This window comes from Alligator sinensis, unplaced genomic scaffold, assembly GCF_000455745.1.
Source record: "Alligator sinensis unplaced genomic scaffold, ASM45574v1 scaffold567_1, whole genome shotgun sequence".
Classification (NCBI taxonomy): Eukaryota; Metazoa; Chordata; order Crocodylia; family Alligatoridae; genus Alligator; species Alligator sinensis.
This window is the reverse complement of record NW_005842049.1, coordinates 910,212-929,921: the sequence shown is the minus strand read 5'-3', so window position 1 is coordinate 929,921 and position 19,710 is coordinate 910,212. Positions and strand designations below refer to the sequence as shown.

The 19,710-nt window shown below is 39.6% G+C and overlaps 1 protein-coding gene across 1 annotated transcript in view; it reads right to left on the bottom strand.

Moving 5' to 3' along the window:
* The window catches only part of SEMA3E (semaphorin 3E), a 330,917-nt gene that overhangs the window by 40,400 nt on the left and 270,807 nt on the right, over positions 1-19,710 (bottom strand). The window contains exons 10-14 of the mRNA XM_025203239.1: positions 10,523-10,642; positions 9,075-9,217; positions 6,632-6,746; positions 6,233-6,302; positions 4,035-4,179 (exon numbers count right to left, since the gene is read on the bottom strand). Of these exons, the coding sequence (XP_025059024.1) occupies positions 4,035-4,179; positions 6,233-6,302; positions 6,632-6,746; positions 9,075-9,217; positions 10,523-10,642 (593 nt within the window). The remainder of the gene's footprint in view (positions 1-4,034; positions 4,180-6,232; positions 6,303-6,631; positions 6,747-9,074; positions 9,218-10,522; positions 10,643-19,710) is intronic.

Sequence of the window (19,710 nt, the reverse complement as noted above, 5' to 3'; positions counted from 1 at the left end):
CACAGTTGGCGGCTAGTGATTGGCTTGCTAGCCGTATAAAAGGCTTGGGTGGTTTCCGCCCAAGTTGGAGAGAGAGAACTTGAAAATTTGGAGAACTCTGAGGAGAGCCCCCACAAGGGAGGACTCCACGAACACCAGGAGGAGGAGACTTCACGCTGTGTGAAGATCTCTAAGCACTGCGAAGCCTATTGGACCCAGCGCATTTCAAGCAGGCAACAGGGGTCTGATCAGCCTCTAGCCTCTCCCCGTCGCCGATAGATTCCTAGACGTATCCCTCCCCGCGCGCAAAAGAACCGGACCCACGGAGCCTAGCAAACTTCATGTGGGTGAGTGAATAAAAGGATCCACGGAGCCTAGCAAATTTTGTGAGAGAGCCAAGCTTGTCGTAGTCCTCAAACGAGGATTTAATCGGAGCTGTGCCTGGAAACTGTCCAGCCTACACCGCAACCATCTTCAGTGTAAGTAAATAATCTTGAATCAACCATTACGCGTCCGTGCCTAGTTCCAGCGTGTCGCCTGTTCTCTCCGATCCAGAGTGCCCGGGCTGCTGGCCACAGCCCGTGCACAGCACAAAAGGTCCCCAATCGCTCCCCGCCGTCCGCAAATGGCGACGAGGGTGGGATCGGGAGATGGCCCGCACAACATCAACCCTGACACATCAACACCTGCCACAGGTAAAGCATGCCACAGGGAACCATGGCAGCCAATGTCTTGCTTCTATGAAATGTTGTCAATGTATGCTCAAGAAATGCTGGGTAGAGGGCTATGTGCCCCCCTGCTCCCCCCCACATCTGCAGAGGAAGACAAAAACTACCACATATGTACCAATCTGACTATGGCAATTGGTGTGACCCTGAGTGGAAAGCCAAGACCCTCTAGCCAGGAACCTCTGGCTTTGCTCCCAGCAGGAGCATTGGCACACCACAGTCAAAGAAATCCTCAGCTTCAGCTGTAGCCAACGCCCAATGCTTCTGAAGGAAGGCTTAAAAACACCCTGAAATAAGGCAAAATAAAAAGCTGCTGGGGGGTAGGGGGGCTGGAGCAACCCACTAAGTCCAGAAGCATGGTATATACCCAAGGTAGAACATAGGCATAGCTATGCCTGGATCATCCCCAATCAGTGGCTGCCCAACCTCTTCTTGAACACCTTCAGTGATGGAGAGTCCACAGCTTCCCTAGGCAGTCTATTCCACTGCCTCACTGTTCCAACAGTGAAGAAGTTTTTCTGGATATCCAATCTAAACTTACTTCGCTGCAACTTTAAGCAATTGGTCTGCATCCCCCTCTCTGCAGCAAGGGAGAAAAGGTGATTTCAAGTATTCAAGACTGCTATCTTGTACCCTTTCTGGAAGCTGAACATGCATAGCTTTTGCAGCCTCTCCTCATATGGTCCTTGATCATCTTTATTGCCTGTCTCTGGACCCTCTCTAACTTTTCCATGTCCTTTTTAAAACAGAGCCCAGAACCACGCACACAACTCCAGATGAAGTCAAGCCAGTGGTGAGTACGGAGACACTATCACTTCCCATGTTTTGAACCTAATGCTTTTGTTGATGCATCCCAAACCTGTATTTGCTTTTTGAGTGGCTGCATCAATCTGCGCACACATATTGAGTCTGTGGTCCACTGAGACTCCAAAGTCCTTTTCCACAGTGCTGCCATCCAGCCAGATGTCATTTTATATTTGTGTTTTTGATTATTCCTCCTAAGGTGTGGCACCTTGTATTTGTCTGCACTGAACCCTGTTAGCCCAATTTTGCAACCTGTCAAGATCCTTCTGAATTGCACTCACATCCTCCAATATGTTTTCAATACTTCTCAGTTTCATGATGTCTTCAAATGTCAGCATCCAAATCAATAAATAGGTTGAACAGCACCAGGCCCAGGTCAGACCCCTATGCTTCCTGCCATTCTGATGTGGACTGCTTACTAAGTACACTTTGCATGAAGCTATTCAGACAGTTTTCTGTCCACCTTGTAGTAGTTTTATCGAGCCCATATTTCTCCAATGCATGAGAAGTTTTTGCAGGACCTTGTCAAAAGGCTTGCTGAAGTCCAGTTTTGCTATGTCCACAGCATTCCCTTCATCCACCCAAGTAGCTACTTTGTCAAAGAAGGAGATCAAGTTTATTTGACATGATTTGTTTGTTATAAATCCATGCTTTCCTTCTCCAAATTTAATCTCTGGCTTCTCCCTACATCAAACAAACAAGAAACGAGCCCTGGGACTTTGCTATAACAGTTGCTGCAGTGGTGGTTTACTAGCCAAGGTGGTATACATCTCATTTAAAGTGTTCATAGCCAACATAATCACTTTAGGGGAGCATCTTGTATTGTATTTTGTCTTGTGTCTCTTGCTACAAGAGACACAAAGGAAGCCAGCAGTCATTGAAAATTAGACAGGTCATGAATTTGAAATTATACTGTAGAGAACAAAGCTATATTGGTATAAACTAGGTAAGCTAACAAGCCTTTTCACCTCTCATTTTTGTGATTCTGTGATAAATGAAATGCATACAGAGTTTATTTATGCACATGACTGCTTTTAGTAAAAAAGAATATTGATTTGGAAAGCAAAGGAAAAGCAATGCTATGAATAATGCTGCAGAAGACTATTTACTTCTTTACTGGTAAGCTCAGGAGAGAAAACCTTTAGGCCATTAAAAAACAAAGGGGTGAAATTTCAAAGTGAGGAATAGCTATATAGATCTTTCAGATGTCACTGGGCCTCACATAGCCACAAATCTGCTTCAAGTTGACATTTTAGAGGAAAGACCGTTGTTGAGGCTAAAAAAAACAAACCTCTTGGAGGGTTTATAACAGGTGTGCATAACAAAATAGTTATATTCCAAACAACTGTGTAGAAGGAGCACAATAGGGAAATTATGGGAGTCCAATTTCTCGTAATACCAAACTGAAATCCAGGATATGAATTTTCTGGAATTGGACACATGAAGTGTCCAGTTGTTACATACTGTAGTCACATTGACTTCAATACGGATACACCTGATTTACACCAGAGGGAATGAGAAAAGAAGCAGGTCTTTGGTAACCCTGAACCTGCAAAATACTGAGAACTTTCTGCAATGTTTTGTGCACCCTCAACATACATTAGCATAAAGAGAATATAAAAGTTATGAGATCTGAGGCCCTCAGACTTGGACATGGTCAGATCCTATGGTGATGAGAGCCATTTAGAGACAGAGAGAAATAGAGATACAGAAGCTGCGAAGAAACATCATTCTCATTGCAGTGGGAGCATACAAGATCCCTTTCAGAAGTCTAGCTATACACCAAGTCTACATCCTGGGTCAGCAACCTTGGGATTATCATGCAGGCCTCTCAGCGGTATGTTGATATATTCTACAGGTGGTATGTAGTTCACCAGCTACCTGACCTCACACACAATTAAAACTACAACAAAAGCACAGCATTTAAATAATTATTCAAAGGAATGTTGTTAGTGTGTCTCCTTCCTTTTTTAACCTTCATCATGCCAGGGAACATAAATTTGTTCATATAATTATATTAGGTTGCAGAAATTCTAACTCTTTTCAAGTTTTTTTGAGCGTATCTCATCTCTCTTCTTCTATTGCAGATAAATTATATATTGGTTTGTTCAGAAACGCAGCAAGAGCAAAAAACCTTTGAGTACAATAGATTTTATAGCAAATGGGTTGAATAGCAAATTATACAATTTTCTGCATCAATTTATGCCTAGGCTACTGTCATTTCCTTTCCTGTATTGACACTGTGCCAGCTTTTAAAAGTATTAAGGTAAAGTTTCTGCTAGGTGCCTAGCTGGGTTTTCAAAAATCCATCTAACGCTCATTGATTTCCACTGAGGAAAATATGTCATTGTAAAATTTACTGCTGAGTCATTTTAGAAATTTCCAATAGCTGCGGGTTGCTAGCTATTACCTCTGTCATCCTCATTATGAAGGTATGCACACCCCTACCAGCCTATTTTGTTTCTTTGCAACGCGACTTAGATTGATGTAACTGTAGAAAAAAAGGTGTTTCATTTTACTTACTGAACCAGGCCTGGGATAGGGTACTTTTCCTTCGTAAAGAGCCCAGTGGTATTCAGGTCCCTCTTTATGAGCATATGGGCCATTGAAAGCTGCTCGGATACTAGCTATATGGTAGACACATATAGCATATCCTCTGAATATATTGCTGTGAAATAAAAATCAGAAGTGAAGCAGGGAACCAAAATGTGGAGCTCTAGTCCCAGAAGCTATGGGGGAGCAGAGTTAAACTTCTGGCCTCCTCACAGGAGCTACCAAATGCCATGCTGGACAAAGAATAAGATCCCTAATTCAGTGGCAGGGGGGAGTTGTTCCCCTGTCTTCACCCTTTCTTCTTCACCGCAAACAGTTAGCTGCTAGGTCCTAAAACCCACTCTTACATCGCCGACTGGCTTTTGGTACATAGCCCAAACCTGTACCTCTGTACTAGCAGTTAGCTTATCTCCTTCAGCGCCCCCCAAGCATCAGTTCCAGCACCACTTGCTGCCCCCCACCCCATACTTTAATCAGTGCCTGGGGCTCACCTACTAGCTCTGCCCAGGTCAGTAGTTATGCTAATGACATTCAGCATAGTTACCAAAACCTGGCAAATCTACGTGTGGTGGCAGTGTGTCCCAACTCAGCCATTCCCCAACACGACCCACCAAGCCACCCCTACAGGTACCCATTTCAGCTGGAAGCAAGCTTGTGAACACAGTCCAAGCACTCTCTGCAGCTGCTCTTCTGACCTTGGTCTTTGGAGTCTGTTAAGTCAGTCCTTGGAGTGACCTCACCAGAGTATATCTGGGTTTGGAGTCTGCCTGTGTGCACGGGTAGGTAAGGCATTCTCCAGAACGGCTCAGCTGGGAACTAAAAGTGCTGTGGTTTGAAAAGCCCTGGGCCCAGCACTGGTATGCCCTCATAACTGCTCTGAGGTGGCTAAATTGCCCCATTTGGGGGAGTTGGCATATGTAGAGTCAGAGTAAATGGACAGGCCAAAATGTATCCAAGCACAGCATGGAGACAGTAGGGACAGACTCAGAGGGCCTTGTTATACCTTGTGCTGTGAACTGCTCAGACATTGATCACCTTAGTGCTAGTTTGGAGCTTGGAGCAGGCACACCTTCAACTTGAGTGGCACATCTGGGGAGAGTGGACACACTTCAATGGAAAAGGAGCTGGGTAGTGCAGGTCAAGAGATAATCCTGCCCTGGAGTGATGTAACTTTAAGCTGCGTAACAAGTGCTTTAAGTCCCTTTAAGGTGTTAATGTGTGGACAGTCCAGGGGTTAAGAGTTCCAGGAGCTACCCAAAATTACTGTGTAACATCCTCTCCCACCTGTTTGCTGCCTAAATGGATTTAAGCATGCAAGTGTGATCCTATTCCACCCTGCTCAATATCTGAAAACCATTACCATATCTGTTGCTGTTATACACTATCATCTTTGTCTTAATACAAAGTCACAAAAACAGTGAGCAGGAGGAGGATCCATCCACCTTTGTATTAACTGGTTTTCAGGGACTCAAGTGGGATGGAACAGTATTACGCTTAGGCATCCAACATGTGGAACAATATCAGGCCCTAGATGAATTGTCAAAGGTCATACAAGATGTCTGTAAGAAAACAGACCTCAGGACTTCATATTTTCATTAGTCTTCTCTCAAAGCTTTTTCTTACACCAGTGGTTCCCAACCTTCTTAGGCTCAAGGCTACCCTCATTAGACTCAAGACACTCCTTAGAAAAAGCCAGTTTTTAGCTTTGACTCTTTTTCTTGACTAAGAAAAAATAATTGAGCATTTCTGCTGCAGAGAACTGAGAGAGATCACACCAGGTCAGAATGTTTTTGATCCTGTGGAATCCTATTTAAAATCTGTGGGTTTATTCTGTGACTCATATGCAGGTATTTGCATAACAGCTAATATTATACATCAACCTGGTACAGAATCATTGTCTTCCTTGATTCTGATTCAGGGCCGGTGAGGATGATCCACTGCCAACACAAGTCAACCAGAGTCTTTCTACTGAGAAAGCTATATGGGGCTTTCAGTAAAGCTTTGCTGTTTTTAAGTTAGAAAGGAAGGGTCCTGAACTGCCTAGGGATTATATAGTTCACTCAGCGTGTACATATTTGCTATATGGTATTTACCAGAAACTATTTCCCTTGGTTCCAAATACAATAACAAATATGATGCTGTTACTGACATCATTCCTAGTTGCTTACCTTGTTGTGTTAAAAAGTCCAAATATCACTGGATTTTTGCTATCCCGTGTGTGTAGCAAAAACACATCCTCTGTAAAATAAATATAAAAGGTTGGGTACTGTCAGTTTACTTTCTCAGTCCCAAAAGAGAAAACAAAATCACTGCTTATTAAGAGTATAAGCTAATATTTTCTATATACATAACTTAATTTTATACAGGTTTAGAAACATTGTATAGAAATCTTACAATACATAAAAGTGTAATTAATGATAGTACTGAATATGTATATAACGTTTCATAGGCTTTGGACTCAGGAACAAGCATTTCCTGTCAGTGATTATATTTGAGGGTAAGAGGGATTAGCATAAGGTTTACATTCTATAAAAGGGTTGTAGGGGTTTTTTTGTGCTCTGATATACCTAATTCATCAAAATGTGTATCAATTCCATTCTTTCCTGGCACAGAGCAGATCAGTCTGGTTTTGAGGAAAGTGCTCCATTTATTCACCAGCATTCGCTGTCCTCCCATATCATTCTGTGCAAAGACAAACAAAAGCTAATGCTAATTAGGATGAATAATTCTAGATTAACAATATGTTGAATTACCCTCTCATCATAACTTTTAATGTCAAAGGCATGTAATTTCAAACCACAAATCAACCACTCCACTTGTGTTATTATTTTGGAGTCAGTCCTTAGTAAGCAATCAAACCCATTTCTCGTTAAAAGCTGTGGGTTTGTAAGGATGTTTAGTTAAATACTGGGTCTACAACTAGTTTTAACTGTTGCATACCCTTAAATGTATTTCTAATATGTTAGAATGAATATTTGGCATATCAAGTAACCTTATCTTAGGAACCAAATGAAGGGCTGGATCAACTAACTTGGAGACTGAAGCCCTCAACCCCACAGATACAGCTGAAGCAAATTAACTGCAAACTTCTGCGCAGTGCCTTGCAAACTGCATCAACATCAATGAGAAGGCTACTTTTAGACTGTAGGATTTAGTGCACTTTTCCTGCTTCTGGCTGCTTTTTTGTCTTGTTGGGATTGCCAGCCAGGGTGCCTGAGTCCTAATTAGTCCTAGTAATATAACCAACCCCGCTAGCATATTTCATAGCGATACAGACCAATAATCATTTATACTCCACAATCTTGTGTCAAATGCTCTTTAGTTGAGTTGTTCAAACGATTTTAAACTCCTGCCCAAGTCAAGCAAAATTTGTTGCTTTCTTTAGTGTCACACTGAGATTTTTAGGAACATTTGAACTCAAGACAGTGAAATTACAAGGATTGGCTGCCATACAAAACAAGCAAAGAGAAAAAAAACTCCTATGAAAGACTGAAAACTGACACAACTGAGTTGTGAATGGTTCTTTTGATTATTGCTCTCTCTTTTTGTCTTTTTATTTCTTATTTTTTGATTTACAAAACCCAGGAAAAAAATCTCCAGATTCAGATCCAGACGAATAAGATTTATATGTATGGAGCAGGTCTAGGGGATTTTGATTTGACCCACTGTAGAGATCAAAAATTCAGATTCATACATTTAAAGATGAGAGTGGACCATTATACTAATTTAGTCTGACATCTTGCATAACATAGGCCAAAGAACTTCAGCCAAGTTCTAGGCACAAATTTGGATTCAGAACAAAACAACTTCATATCCTAGATTTCAATTTGGTATTGTCTCTATTTTGGTGTTTTATATATGCATTTAATATATCACTTTTACACAGTTTTAATAAGCAGTCTTCTTGTGTCTAACACCCTGGTGTCTAATACCATATTAAAATTCATAAAAACTAATAAAGTTACTTTGCATGTTGTACATTAAGTTTACTGCTTCCTGTGCATCCATCAGATTTATGAATGCAGTTCCTATAAATTATGAAAAATATATGTGTGCGCCATTTCTATCTGGGAAGGATTAATCATTACTATATTTATAAAGTGCTTTAAACATATATCAGGAAGAATTTTCTAACTTTGAGATAAATTAACCAGTGGGACAGATTAGCTAGAGAGACTATGGCATTTCTGGTTATCAGAATTAAAGAGAGACTTGGCTAGGAAAGAGGGAAAAGGGATAATCCTGCTTTCAGCAAGGGTTGGACTTGATGACATGCTAAATTCCTATCTTTCTATGATTCCGTAATTCTATGTAAGGTCGGAGCCATTTCACCATTATTTCAGTACAAGGCCAGTAAGCATTTCCTGTTGGAAGAGGAAACACCAGTGGCTGGGTAGGAGCCTCTTGACTGCTATTCCTCTACTCCTGGACATAAGGAATTTGTTGGGGTGGGAACCAATGCATCAGGGCTGAGAGGACTGAGCATCTCTGGGCAGGCTGAGTGAATCCTGTCCTCCATGGATGGAGGACTATCCAGTTATATCAGTGGTGTAATTCAGAGTTGTCTGGCAATCACTCTGAGTGGCACCAGGGTTGCATTGACATTAGTGTTAAAACTGAGGAGGAATTTGAAACACTTTCTCTGTGCTCCAAGCGGCAACTCTAGCCTGTGAAGTGCTATGTAAGTGAAAAGTGCTGAGAATAATTTTTATTACCAAATTTAACTGCAAGAGAATAAGAGCACATTTGGATCCATCTCTGGATTATGGATCACCTGCTCCCTTGCCTCCACCCCATTCAAGCTTCAGGCACAGATTTGGATTTGAAACTTGGATGGGGTGGAAGCTTACATTGCCCAGAATTCAGGGATTTTTAAATGTATGGTTTTCATTTACACCCATACTACATTCTTTTATATCCACACCCAACACTACTAACTGATGACACTTGGAAGTGCAGCGGGCACACTTCTGTGCTTCCACTGGAGAATCAAGAAAGAACATATCTTACCGCACACATACGGCCCACTCTAGTATAAATGGCATGAGTGCCAGTCTCTGCTTCCATTGCTTTTTCAGTAAAGAAGAAATAAACTTTATTATCATCATGGTCTTCATTGTCAGGAATCATGTAGGAACCAACAAACTTTGGTTCTTGAAAAGAAAAGAAAGAGGAGGTGGATAAAGTTTATCAAAACGGCACAGCAATTAGAATAAAACACATTTTACCATCAATAGCAATAGCAAAAATGATAATATAGCAAAGACTGCACAGAATTGTCAATCAGAGGTCTACCCTGGCTGGGGGGCAGTGGTGATGGTGATGAAAATAGAGTCCAAGCCTATTTCAGCTGGTTGTGTTTCTACAGAACATATGGTAAACATTAGTTTAAAACCTATTTTTATAGCTCCAATTTACAAATCAATATTATTTTGTATACATTTAAGGAAAAAAGATCTCTTTCCAATCCTGTTCTCTGGAGTTTATACAGTTTAATTTGTATTAGGCTGAAAGTTGGCACTGAGCTTATGTAACATTCTGTGGCCATGTATAAATTAGACACAGGAGCAAAAACTTTGGCTTCAGGCAAACAGCCATTTGCCCAGTGAGATCAGTTGACAGATTGTCTCCATGCCTATAGACAGGAGGAGCTGTGTGCACCTTAGCAACTGGAAATCACCTGGAATTTCCCTGAACTAAGCTTTCTTTGTAGAGTTGAAAACTGTATTTGCCCACTTTGTAAATGTTTAGCACATGACCAGAAAGATTAACATTTTTCCATTAAGATGACCTCTTGTGGTGCCATGGACACGATATTCCCTTACTGTTTTAATTTAAATGTTTAATAAATCCCTGCTCTGATACTAATGAAACAATGGTGCTGCCATTAAGGATTTACTTGGAATTTTTCTTTTGATTATTATCTTTTTAATGTAGTTTAACTTATATTTTAAAAATATTTCCCATGTAAATATCATAATTTAAAAATAGGGGAAATAAAAAAAAAAACCTGACATCATAACTAAAGGAAATCAAATTTAAACAAGTTATATTTCTTGTTTGTAAGGTATTTAATTACCTATTTAATTATATAATTACATTTTGAAAACTTGTTTCAATTGTCTATTTATTACTGGTCATATAGTACTTATTATTCTATTTTACAGGGCAAATAGTTAATTCTGAAAATAAACCATTTGAAAAAAATATTAGACATTGAAAATGAACCCCCTTGGTTTTGCTAAACATTGCTTTGAATTATTTTGCTGTCATTGATAAAAAAAAAGCAAAACAAAAGTTAGTTTAATCAAATTCACCACCTGCTGGATCCAGGATGAATTTAGTTCATTAAACTGTAAGTTTTCATTTTTATGAAATACGTCTGTTGGTCCAGGTTTCCAAAGATTTTTATGACTTTGTGAAAAGTAAGAATCATGCATTTTTTCCACGTCTCATACCTTTCAAGAGATGTTCATTATCAGGTTCAGTTCGAATATGAGGCATACGACCCATAGTACGAAAGATAGCAGCATCTCTTCCCCAATAGTCATTGTAGAGACCGGCAAACAGATCACCCCCTGAAGACCAGACACATGAGAAAGCAAGATAAGGCAATACTGTACTTACTGGTTTCTCTGTGCTTGGTGATGAATAAAAAAACATAATAGTCATGTCTTGTTGCTATTTGATTCAATTTTAGTAAAGAAATTGAGCTGGCTGCTTAGGTCCAGAATTGTAAAGGTACTTAGAGTGCTCACACTCATTTTTGCAATGTCTGGATGACTCTATGGGCTAGATTGTTGTAGGTATTTAAGTGTTTTATGGTCTTAAGTTTCATTTTCAAAGCCAACTTCAACACTTAGGACTAGAGGTATAGATAAGCTTACATAATTAAGTACAGTCTAATTACCATTTTAGACACCTCACTCAACATTCAGATTCTCAAAATCCCAGTTCAGATGTAGTCGAACCCTGAAGGCACCTTTTAGAATCCAAGTTGAAATTATAATTCCATAGGTGCTTGAAGTCCCAGGAAATCATTACACTTAAGACACGATTAAGCAGTTACTTGCATCTTAAAGTGTAAACCAGACACATGTTCAGGGGATTAATAGTGTAATAAAAAAGGAAACCAGCCACAAAGTTATTAAACAAAATATGTGCAATAACCTTGTGGCTTGTTTCCATTGCTCCTTAAACTAAACATGTGGCAGGGACATCCCGGGATTCGAGCCCCTGGGTGGTCCCTGCCAGCTGATGATCAGCTAATCAGGACCACCCCTGGATTTGAGCTCTGGAGCAGTCCTGATCAGCTGATCCTGGATAGGACTGGGACTGCCCCAGGGTTTCAGTTCCAGGGCTGTCCCAATCTGTTGATTGCTGGCAGGGACCACACCAGGATTCATGCCCTGGTGTAGTCCGTGCCAGTCAATGATCAGGTGTTTGGGACCACCTTGGGGTTCAAGCCCTGGAACAGTCCGGATCTCGATCCAAGGCTCCTTCTATACTGGCAGTACAGTGCAACTGGGATCTGACCCCTGATCCCACATCACACCTCCTGCTGTGCAGACCATCCATTCTGTGTTCAAATGGATGTCTATCAGCCTAAGGATTTTATTCTAAGCATGCCCCGAACTTCCCACTTCTTGGCACTGCTGAGCACGTAGGAACCTCACTTGTTCCTAAGGCCTCTTGGAGACAAAAATAGTGGCTTTATCTATTTTTTATTCTCTGAGCAAAGCTACCAGTGTGGCCTTTGTACAAAATGTGGCTGGAAGAGATGTTATTTATGTTTACTTAATAGCTTGGTAGTTCAACCACACACCCAAGATACGGGGTTCAACTTCATCCCCCAGCTGAGGGCATGTGAACCTGTCTGTCTCCTACCTCATAATGCTCTACCAAATTAGTTAGTCTTCTCGATCCTTCCTGTTGAGACTATTCAGCTTGGAGCCAGAAAGAGGGAAAGGAAGTGAGTATGACTCTCTAGTTGAGTGGTTAGGGCATTCAGTGGCATGGGGAGAGTTATGATTTTGAAAGTTTAAGTGACTTAAACATTTATTGGAAGTGAGATGGGAACCTAGGCTCCCCCCTGCCCTGAACAAAATTTGGGTTTGCTTTTCCATCATGCATTTAGTACAAAAATGAAGCTGCCACACCATTAAAACTTCTCAGCACAATGAGTAATGATCACTTTTGAAATATCTAGCCATAAGCGGAACAGATAAATGCAGCACACTTTCAAAAACCTAGCCTCAATTTAGGGCCTAAGTAAGAGATGTGCTCTTTGGAAATTTTGCCCTTTGAGTTTTTAATTTTTATTTTGCCATATAAAAAGTATACTGAAACTTAGGCTGGTAGACACATTTTCTATTCAAAAAGAGCCAAAGGAAGAAAAGTCAAAGTACTCCAAGAATTAGCTTTTAAATCTTCAAAATCCTTGGCAAAAGAGCTCAGCTACTTATTAACAATCCACCAGTTAGGAATTTGAGGCAGGATTTGGCTATTTCCCTTCCTTTTATGATCACTAGATGGCAGACTTATATTATAAAATATCAGACAAGCTGCACAAAGGGAAGGAAATAAATTGTTTCCAGTTCCAGACTAATCTGTGTGGAGATTTCAGTGACACTGTTTCCTACCCCTAATCAAAATAAACATGACTGATCAATTCAAATAACATTTGCTGGCATTTATAAAGGATTATAATGAAAGCACAATTTTTTCTTTAGGTCCCCTTTGCAAGCCTGTATTTTGTTTCTGTTAAGCAACATATATGAACTTAATCATACCACAAACCTAAATAATGATTCCAAAAAATTTATAGAGTACTTTGGCAGCTGGGGCTGGTTCATACCTCTGTTGATTTAGAATCGGGTATAGTTTTCCCTTAGGCTTCACCTTTAGAAGGATGGATATTGCTTTGTAAAGATTCAGTGGTGACTCAATGTTAACATATTGGCACATGAAATTAAAATTAACCTAAATTACAACATCAATGGAAGTTAAACAAAACCAGTGGAAAGCTTTACAGGAAGAGAGAGCAAACCCAGAGGTAGTAAAATAACAGAGCTTACCAAAATCTTAATAATATTCAAAACATTCTTTGCAACTTCGATTAATGAGTTACACAACCCATAAATCCCCTGTTCACAAAACTCTTTTAGACAGGTAACTCAGGCTGCTTTATAACTGTAAAACCAGGCCAATGAACAATTCAAAATGTGATGCTTTCATCTTCTGAGCAAATCTGGCAGTAAGATGGTGAAAACATGGAAAACACATCTTTTGGGAGACCTATGCAAATAACTATGTACTGTACTTAGTAATTATTGGCATTGTAGCAGCACATAGAAGCTCAAATGTGCTAGGCACCACACAAACAGACATAAAAGATACTTGAAGAAAAGAGACAACAGGTAAGTACAGGTAGATAACAAGAGTATTAAAACTTGAGACAAAGTAAATTCAACGGAGATAACACAATGAGAAACAGTGGTCAACAAAAAACAACCCTGAACTTGACCCAGAAGATATTCACCATCTTGGAATTAAGAGGTTTTCTAGTTTCTCACTAATTCAATTTACTGCTATAGGCTTTGAATCATGCTCTTAAATCTACATTTCAACACCTAAAGAAATGGAGAGATTTTTCAAAAATATATAGCAACTGCAGTGATAGAGTACATACGATAGAGGCATTAGAATTGCATTAGGAGGCATTAGAGTTTTAGAAAAATGGCTTGAATTTCTATTTGTTTTTCTATTGTGAATATTCAATTATCACAGAGCTAGGAAACCAGGAGGTGAATTTACTGACTCAAGTTTTAATACTCTAATTCACCATGGCATTGTTTGAACATCTTCCAGGTAAAACCAATAATAGTCAAGTCCTTGTAAAATTCCCCAGAGTCTCTTGTTCAAAACAGCCTCTGCTGTTTGGCCTACGGTTTTTGGATGGACAGCTAGATGGATAATTATAAAACAAATGCTAACACTGGTTCTCCAGCCAAAAATGGATGAAAACCAATTACATTTTCACTAAAATCAATTCAGTAGGTTTTGTCCAATAGGTTACAATAAAGTTTAATAAAGGAGAATTTAAAAGGAAAATTCATTTTTCCTTGCAATGAAATGAAGTTAAACAGTTCCCTTTTAAACAAAGTCCATGAATGCGATGTTATGAATGCAAATGGAATCATAGAAATTAGAAAATATTAGTGTAATACCTATACGCCCACTTTGTACTGAGTAAATCATATCTTCCATTGCTATTTATTTTTAACACAGATGTATAGATTAAGATATTCCTTGTGTTTATTACACAATACATACACCACAAAATCTTACCAAATATGCAGGATGGTGAAGTTTACATTGCTTTTGGAATCTTTATTTAATTTAGGGCCAAATTCTAGTCCACTTCTAGGGCACCTGAAAATCCATACTGTATCTGCTTTTGTAACCCGCTATCTTCTGACCAGTAAACTGAATTACCAAGAATGTAGCAAGGAAGAAGAAAAACCCATCTTTTGTATCAACAGGTTTTCCGGGACTCGAGTAATGTGGAACAGAATCATACTTGCATGTTTGAGTCTGCTTATGTGCCCAATAGATAGAATGAAATCTGCCTCTTTTTGCACCAGAAAGAGAAATACACAGGATTTATTTAACTCCGGGCTGTCCAACTGGTACGCCATGGGCTGTATGCAGCCTGAGACAATCCCACCTGGCCACTGCTGTCTCCCATCAGTACCAGCAGGGGTTTCTAGTTTACCTCTCCATCCTCCAGCTTCTGCTTCCTCCCTGTGTCCCAGGGGGAAGTTCAGCCTGTCATGCCGGGGTAGCCTATGACTCTGAATGTCTGCATGGCGTGGTAGCATGGGGGAGGAGATCACGGTGCATCAGAGGTCCAAGGGGTGAGTGCGTGGCCTGTGGCCTATGCTGCTGCAGTCCCGGGGAATGTGGCCTGTGAGGCTTGTGACCCCTGACTGCTTAGAAGTTGACAGTCCTGATGAAACTCCTTAATATTAATAGGAAAATGGGGCATTTTTGATAGATTTTCTATATTGTTTACAGTGATCTGTTTCTAATCAGTGGGAAAAAAAAAAACAAGGAGATAAATATTAGATTTTTGCACCTCATTTGGTTTTGGGTCTAGTTTAATAGAGAAACTTTACTCTATGCAGAAGTAATGTACATGGTACAGTACCTAATGCATCTAATTAGTAGGTCTCATGTTTTAAATTGCTTTAATATAATCCAGACTTCATTTTGGAGCAGTTTTAATTCAAAATATTGAATTATGAATTTATTTCTGCGGTTCTTGAAACCAACTGGTTTTTTGTCCAACTACTAATTTCTGGACATGGTTTGAAGCGATCAGAAGTACTCTTTAGCAAAGCATTTTCAAAGCTAATGAAATGGAGAACTAGATCCTGGTTCAGGAAAGTATTTAAACAGATGCTTTAATATTTTCCTCAGCTGGTATCTGAGAATGAGAAATAAAACCCTTCTGGATGTTACACTCTGAAGCTCGGTGTTGGCAATATATGACACATTCTCTTCCCTGATTGTCATGTTGCAAGTAGAGAATCTCAAAGACTCTTTCTTCTAACACCAAACAAGAACATTTTTTATAATATGAGAAAGATTATTATCACAAAAAGCCTATCAAATCCATAGCCTGTAAAGGTTGGGGGGTGGGGGGTTGAGAGAGGAGGGGGTAAAATCATTTTAAATATTAAAATTTAAACGTAGGCATTGAGGCTCCATCACAATCCCTCATAAATTGTTCCCATTATTAAAATATCCTTATTGTAAATCATTGTTATGGTTAAAGAATCTGATCTCTCAGTATCTCTCTCTCTCGCCCTGTTTTTGATCTCATTGCTTTTTTATAGTTTTTGCCTAGAAGCTTCCCCAGTTTTCCTCCTGCCTGGCTTCTACGAACTACATTTTTACAGAAACAACACGTGTGTTATTAGACCATCCAAGCAATATCCCTTCAAACTATCAGGAGCACAGTCTTCCCAAAGACACCATGCTTGATATAATATATGGCAATTTGGACACCTATGGCAGTTTCTCCATAGTTATAGGTATAACCATGGTTTTAACGGAGCCATGCTGTAGCTCAGCATAGCAACACACCTAACTGAATTCGTCCTATAGTTTAACTGGATACTGTTTTCCACCTCTCTTCTTACAACTACAGAAAGCATATAGTGGATAGGCTATTCCCTTCTCAGAAAAGGATGTCATTCAGTTATTGATATTTTTGAGTGCTTTGGAATGAAGGGGGTAATACTGTGAAAATAAAAATTAGCATTCATTGTATTTTCTTCTTATTAAGTCACTGTCATAACCTTTACATGCAAAGTGGGTTTTTTTGTTTTTTGGATAGAGAGAAATGCAAGTAGACATCAGTCTATATTTTAAAAAGATCTAAATTTACTATACAAGAGTACTGGTTTTGTACCCCAAACCCTACATTCATTTGATGCCTTCATTCAGTTTCTTATTCTTTCTGTTTTTGATTCAATTGATGTACCATTTCTCTTTTACAGGGAATAACAGTGGTTTTCTTTAAAGATGGAATTCAGCAAATACCACAAAGTGCTGAACAAAACAACATGGTTATTTTTTATCTGTCTGTCTGTAGTAAAGGTCTAAAAAAATCCATCCATCCATCCACCCACCCACCTAAATATACATATATTTTTGTCCTATTCATTTGACTCTTTATTTTTCTGCTTCTCATAGCAGTATCTGAGTGTTTTACTGGTTTAAAATCATATTACCGCTCTCCAGAACAACCTGACTTTTCTTGTTTCTTCCACAGAGAAGGTCAGGTTAAATTGCCTGAAATTCATTTCTTTATTCTGACCTCCTATTGTTTCTTCTATCACTCAAGTGCTCTTTTCCTAACTCAGAGAACAAGATATGATATTTCTTTCTTTCTAAGTTGCATAAGCTATTACATATAAGATGCAACTAGAGGAAAATATTTTAAAGCATTATAGCCAGAAGGCTTATTATCATGATGGGTTTTCCTAGACAGAAACTGGACATTAAAGGCTAGTGTAAGTTTATCACTACTTGCTTGCAAAAATTTCAAAATTATTTTATCAGTTTTCGAAAGCTACTGTGGTCTCAGTCAATCAGCCTGTGTGCTCTATTACAGAAAGTAGCTTTGGCTATTGAAAGCAGATGGGAGAGTCCGTGTCTTTTTTTCTTCAGAATCTAGGTCCAACCGTTTTGTATGGAATTTATCTAAACATTTACATTTTTTACGCAGCATATCTGTGCTTCAACATCGACTCAGTTTCCTGATGCTGACAATAAATTATTACATGTTCAATCATTCATAAATGGAATTATTCATCACAAACTACTTCACCACCAGGTCAAATGACTTGTCATAAACCTGGGTACAGTGTGGGATATTTAATTTTAATGCCAAGTCTATCATTTTGTTGAGCCAGGGATTTCTACCTGAAGTGTTGAAATACATAAAGAGACATTGCTAGAATTTTTGTCTCTTAAATATTTGCAGCAGATCTCCAGTCAAAACTACTGCAAATGAACGTCCAAACTTAACCACTTTTAAATCGTAACCACAGGTAGGGGAAAAAAATGATTCCTCTGGATGCTTTAAAGCTTATTTCTTATTATTTACACAGCTGTAATTCAGGAGCTATAGCTGTGTAGAACTACTAAGGAAAAAAGAGGGAAAACTGAAGCCAATTTATGACTTAGAAAAGCCTTGTGTAAAATTTTCAACAGCACCTTGGCAATTAAGAATGCTAACTCCCATTTTCAAAACTGATTTAGAGCTAGGTCCACAAAAAGACATAGATGCCTAAGTGCCTTTCTAGATGCTGGGCTCCATAATTTAAAACTTTAAATCATTATCTAAGCTGGGGCTTAATACTGGAATCACCTAAATTCTTTATGGGCCTAATTTCTCAATCAAATTCTCTAGGCACCTACAGGCTTCTGGGCATGTCTAAAGCCCCCAAGTCTTGAGCAGTCTAGCTCACTCCTAAACCCCAAGGGATACATGAGGCAGTATTATCTGGCTTGCACAGTCTGGTCAGGTAGATATTCTCAGAGCACGTGACTGGATCATGCTCCACACACAACGCAGAAGGAGTAGGTAGAGCCTCAAACTGTTCAGTGGCTCAGCGGTTAGGACAGTTACGTGGAACGTGGGAGGTGAAAAGAGAGGGCACAAGAGAGCATGCCTCCTTAGCCTAGAGCAGAGGTTCTCCAACTGTGGTCCGTGGACCACCACTGGCCTGTGAGCTCCATTCAGGTGGTCTGCAGAAACGTTGTCCAGCTAAAGCTGACAAACATTACACCCAACTTCCCAGAACCTTGCTCAAAAAACCAGGCATATCCATCACATTAGAAAGGTAAGACTACTGATATTAAAATATAAGTTGTGGGCTTTGATTTGTACAACAACAGAAAGTTTATTAAGTGGTCCACTGAGATCCTTAGCAATTTTCGAGTGGTGCATGAAAAAACTACGTTTGAGAACCACCAGCTTAGAGGAGAGGACATGTACCAATGAGGTGAGAAGCTAGGGGTTCCAGTCTTTGCTCACAGGTTGGATTTTGTTGTGTACATTAAAGAGCAGTGTTCCTTCTTTCTAGACCAATGAATCTTAAATTCTTTTCTGTACAAGAGGGTGCGAGGGTTTATCATCCAGAGCAACATAAAGCCTGGGGCTAGGAGCCAGAGATGAGGGTTCGAACCCACTCAAGCTTAAGAAGAAGTGAACCTAAGGCTATCTACTCTATCTCTGTGCTGTGCTCGGGAGCAGAGCCAAGAAGCATATCCTGTCTGCTTGCTCCTGTTCCACGTGTATGAAAGCCCCAAATGAGGCAACATAGCTGAGGCAATAAGCATACATAATAAGGCTGTGCGAAGCTTCAGTCACTGATTTGATTCAGTGGATATTTGGCCCGATTCTGTGGCCAAATCTCTGAATCTGAATTGAATCGGGAGACCCTTTAATCTCTCTGGATCGAAGCAGAACCTTCTGCCGTACACACAATACTGGACTCCTTTTTCAGGGCCAGATGCCTAAAATTTAGGTATTGTGGAAGCTAATTTTTAGGCATCTAGGCTCATACCCCCAAAAGTATTAACATGCCTAATCCCTAGTGATTCCAATGTGATTTGGATACCTAAATAAAGGATGCCTAAATATATTTCTGTATCTGACCCTTATGCCATTTACTTGCCCAAGTTCTTAATCACTTGGGGTCAAAGTTACATGACTTAGTAAAAAATATCCTCCTAAGTCACTGAGTTGCTTTTGAAAGTGTTACCCACCTATTTCTTTCCTTACAACCTGCCTTTCCCACTGGAAAATACCATGTGTCAGCATAATTATCCATCTCCTGGATTGTAGATAAAATTCCTTAATTTAATTCCTCTCTGGCTAGCAGGTGGCAACACTGAGAAAGATCTGTCTGGTGGGCCTTTCTCTATTGCTGTAGTTCCCAAACTCAGATTGTGCACCACCAATTAAATGATATGACCTTAAGCACCACCAGCAAATTTTTGTCATATAAATTAATTATAATAAATGTGTTAATACATATTACTGACAGGTTGTCTGTGTACCACT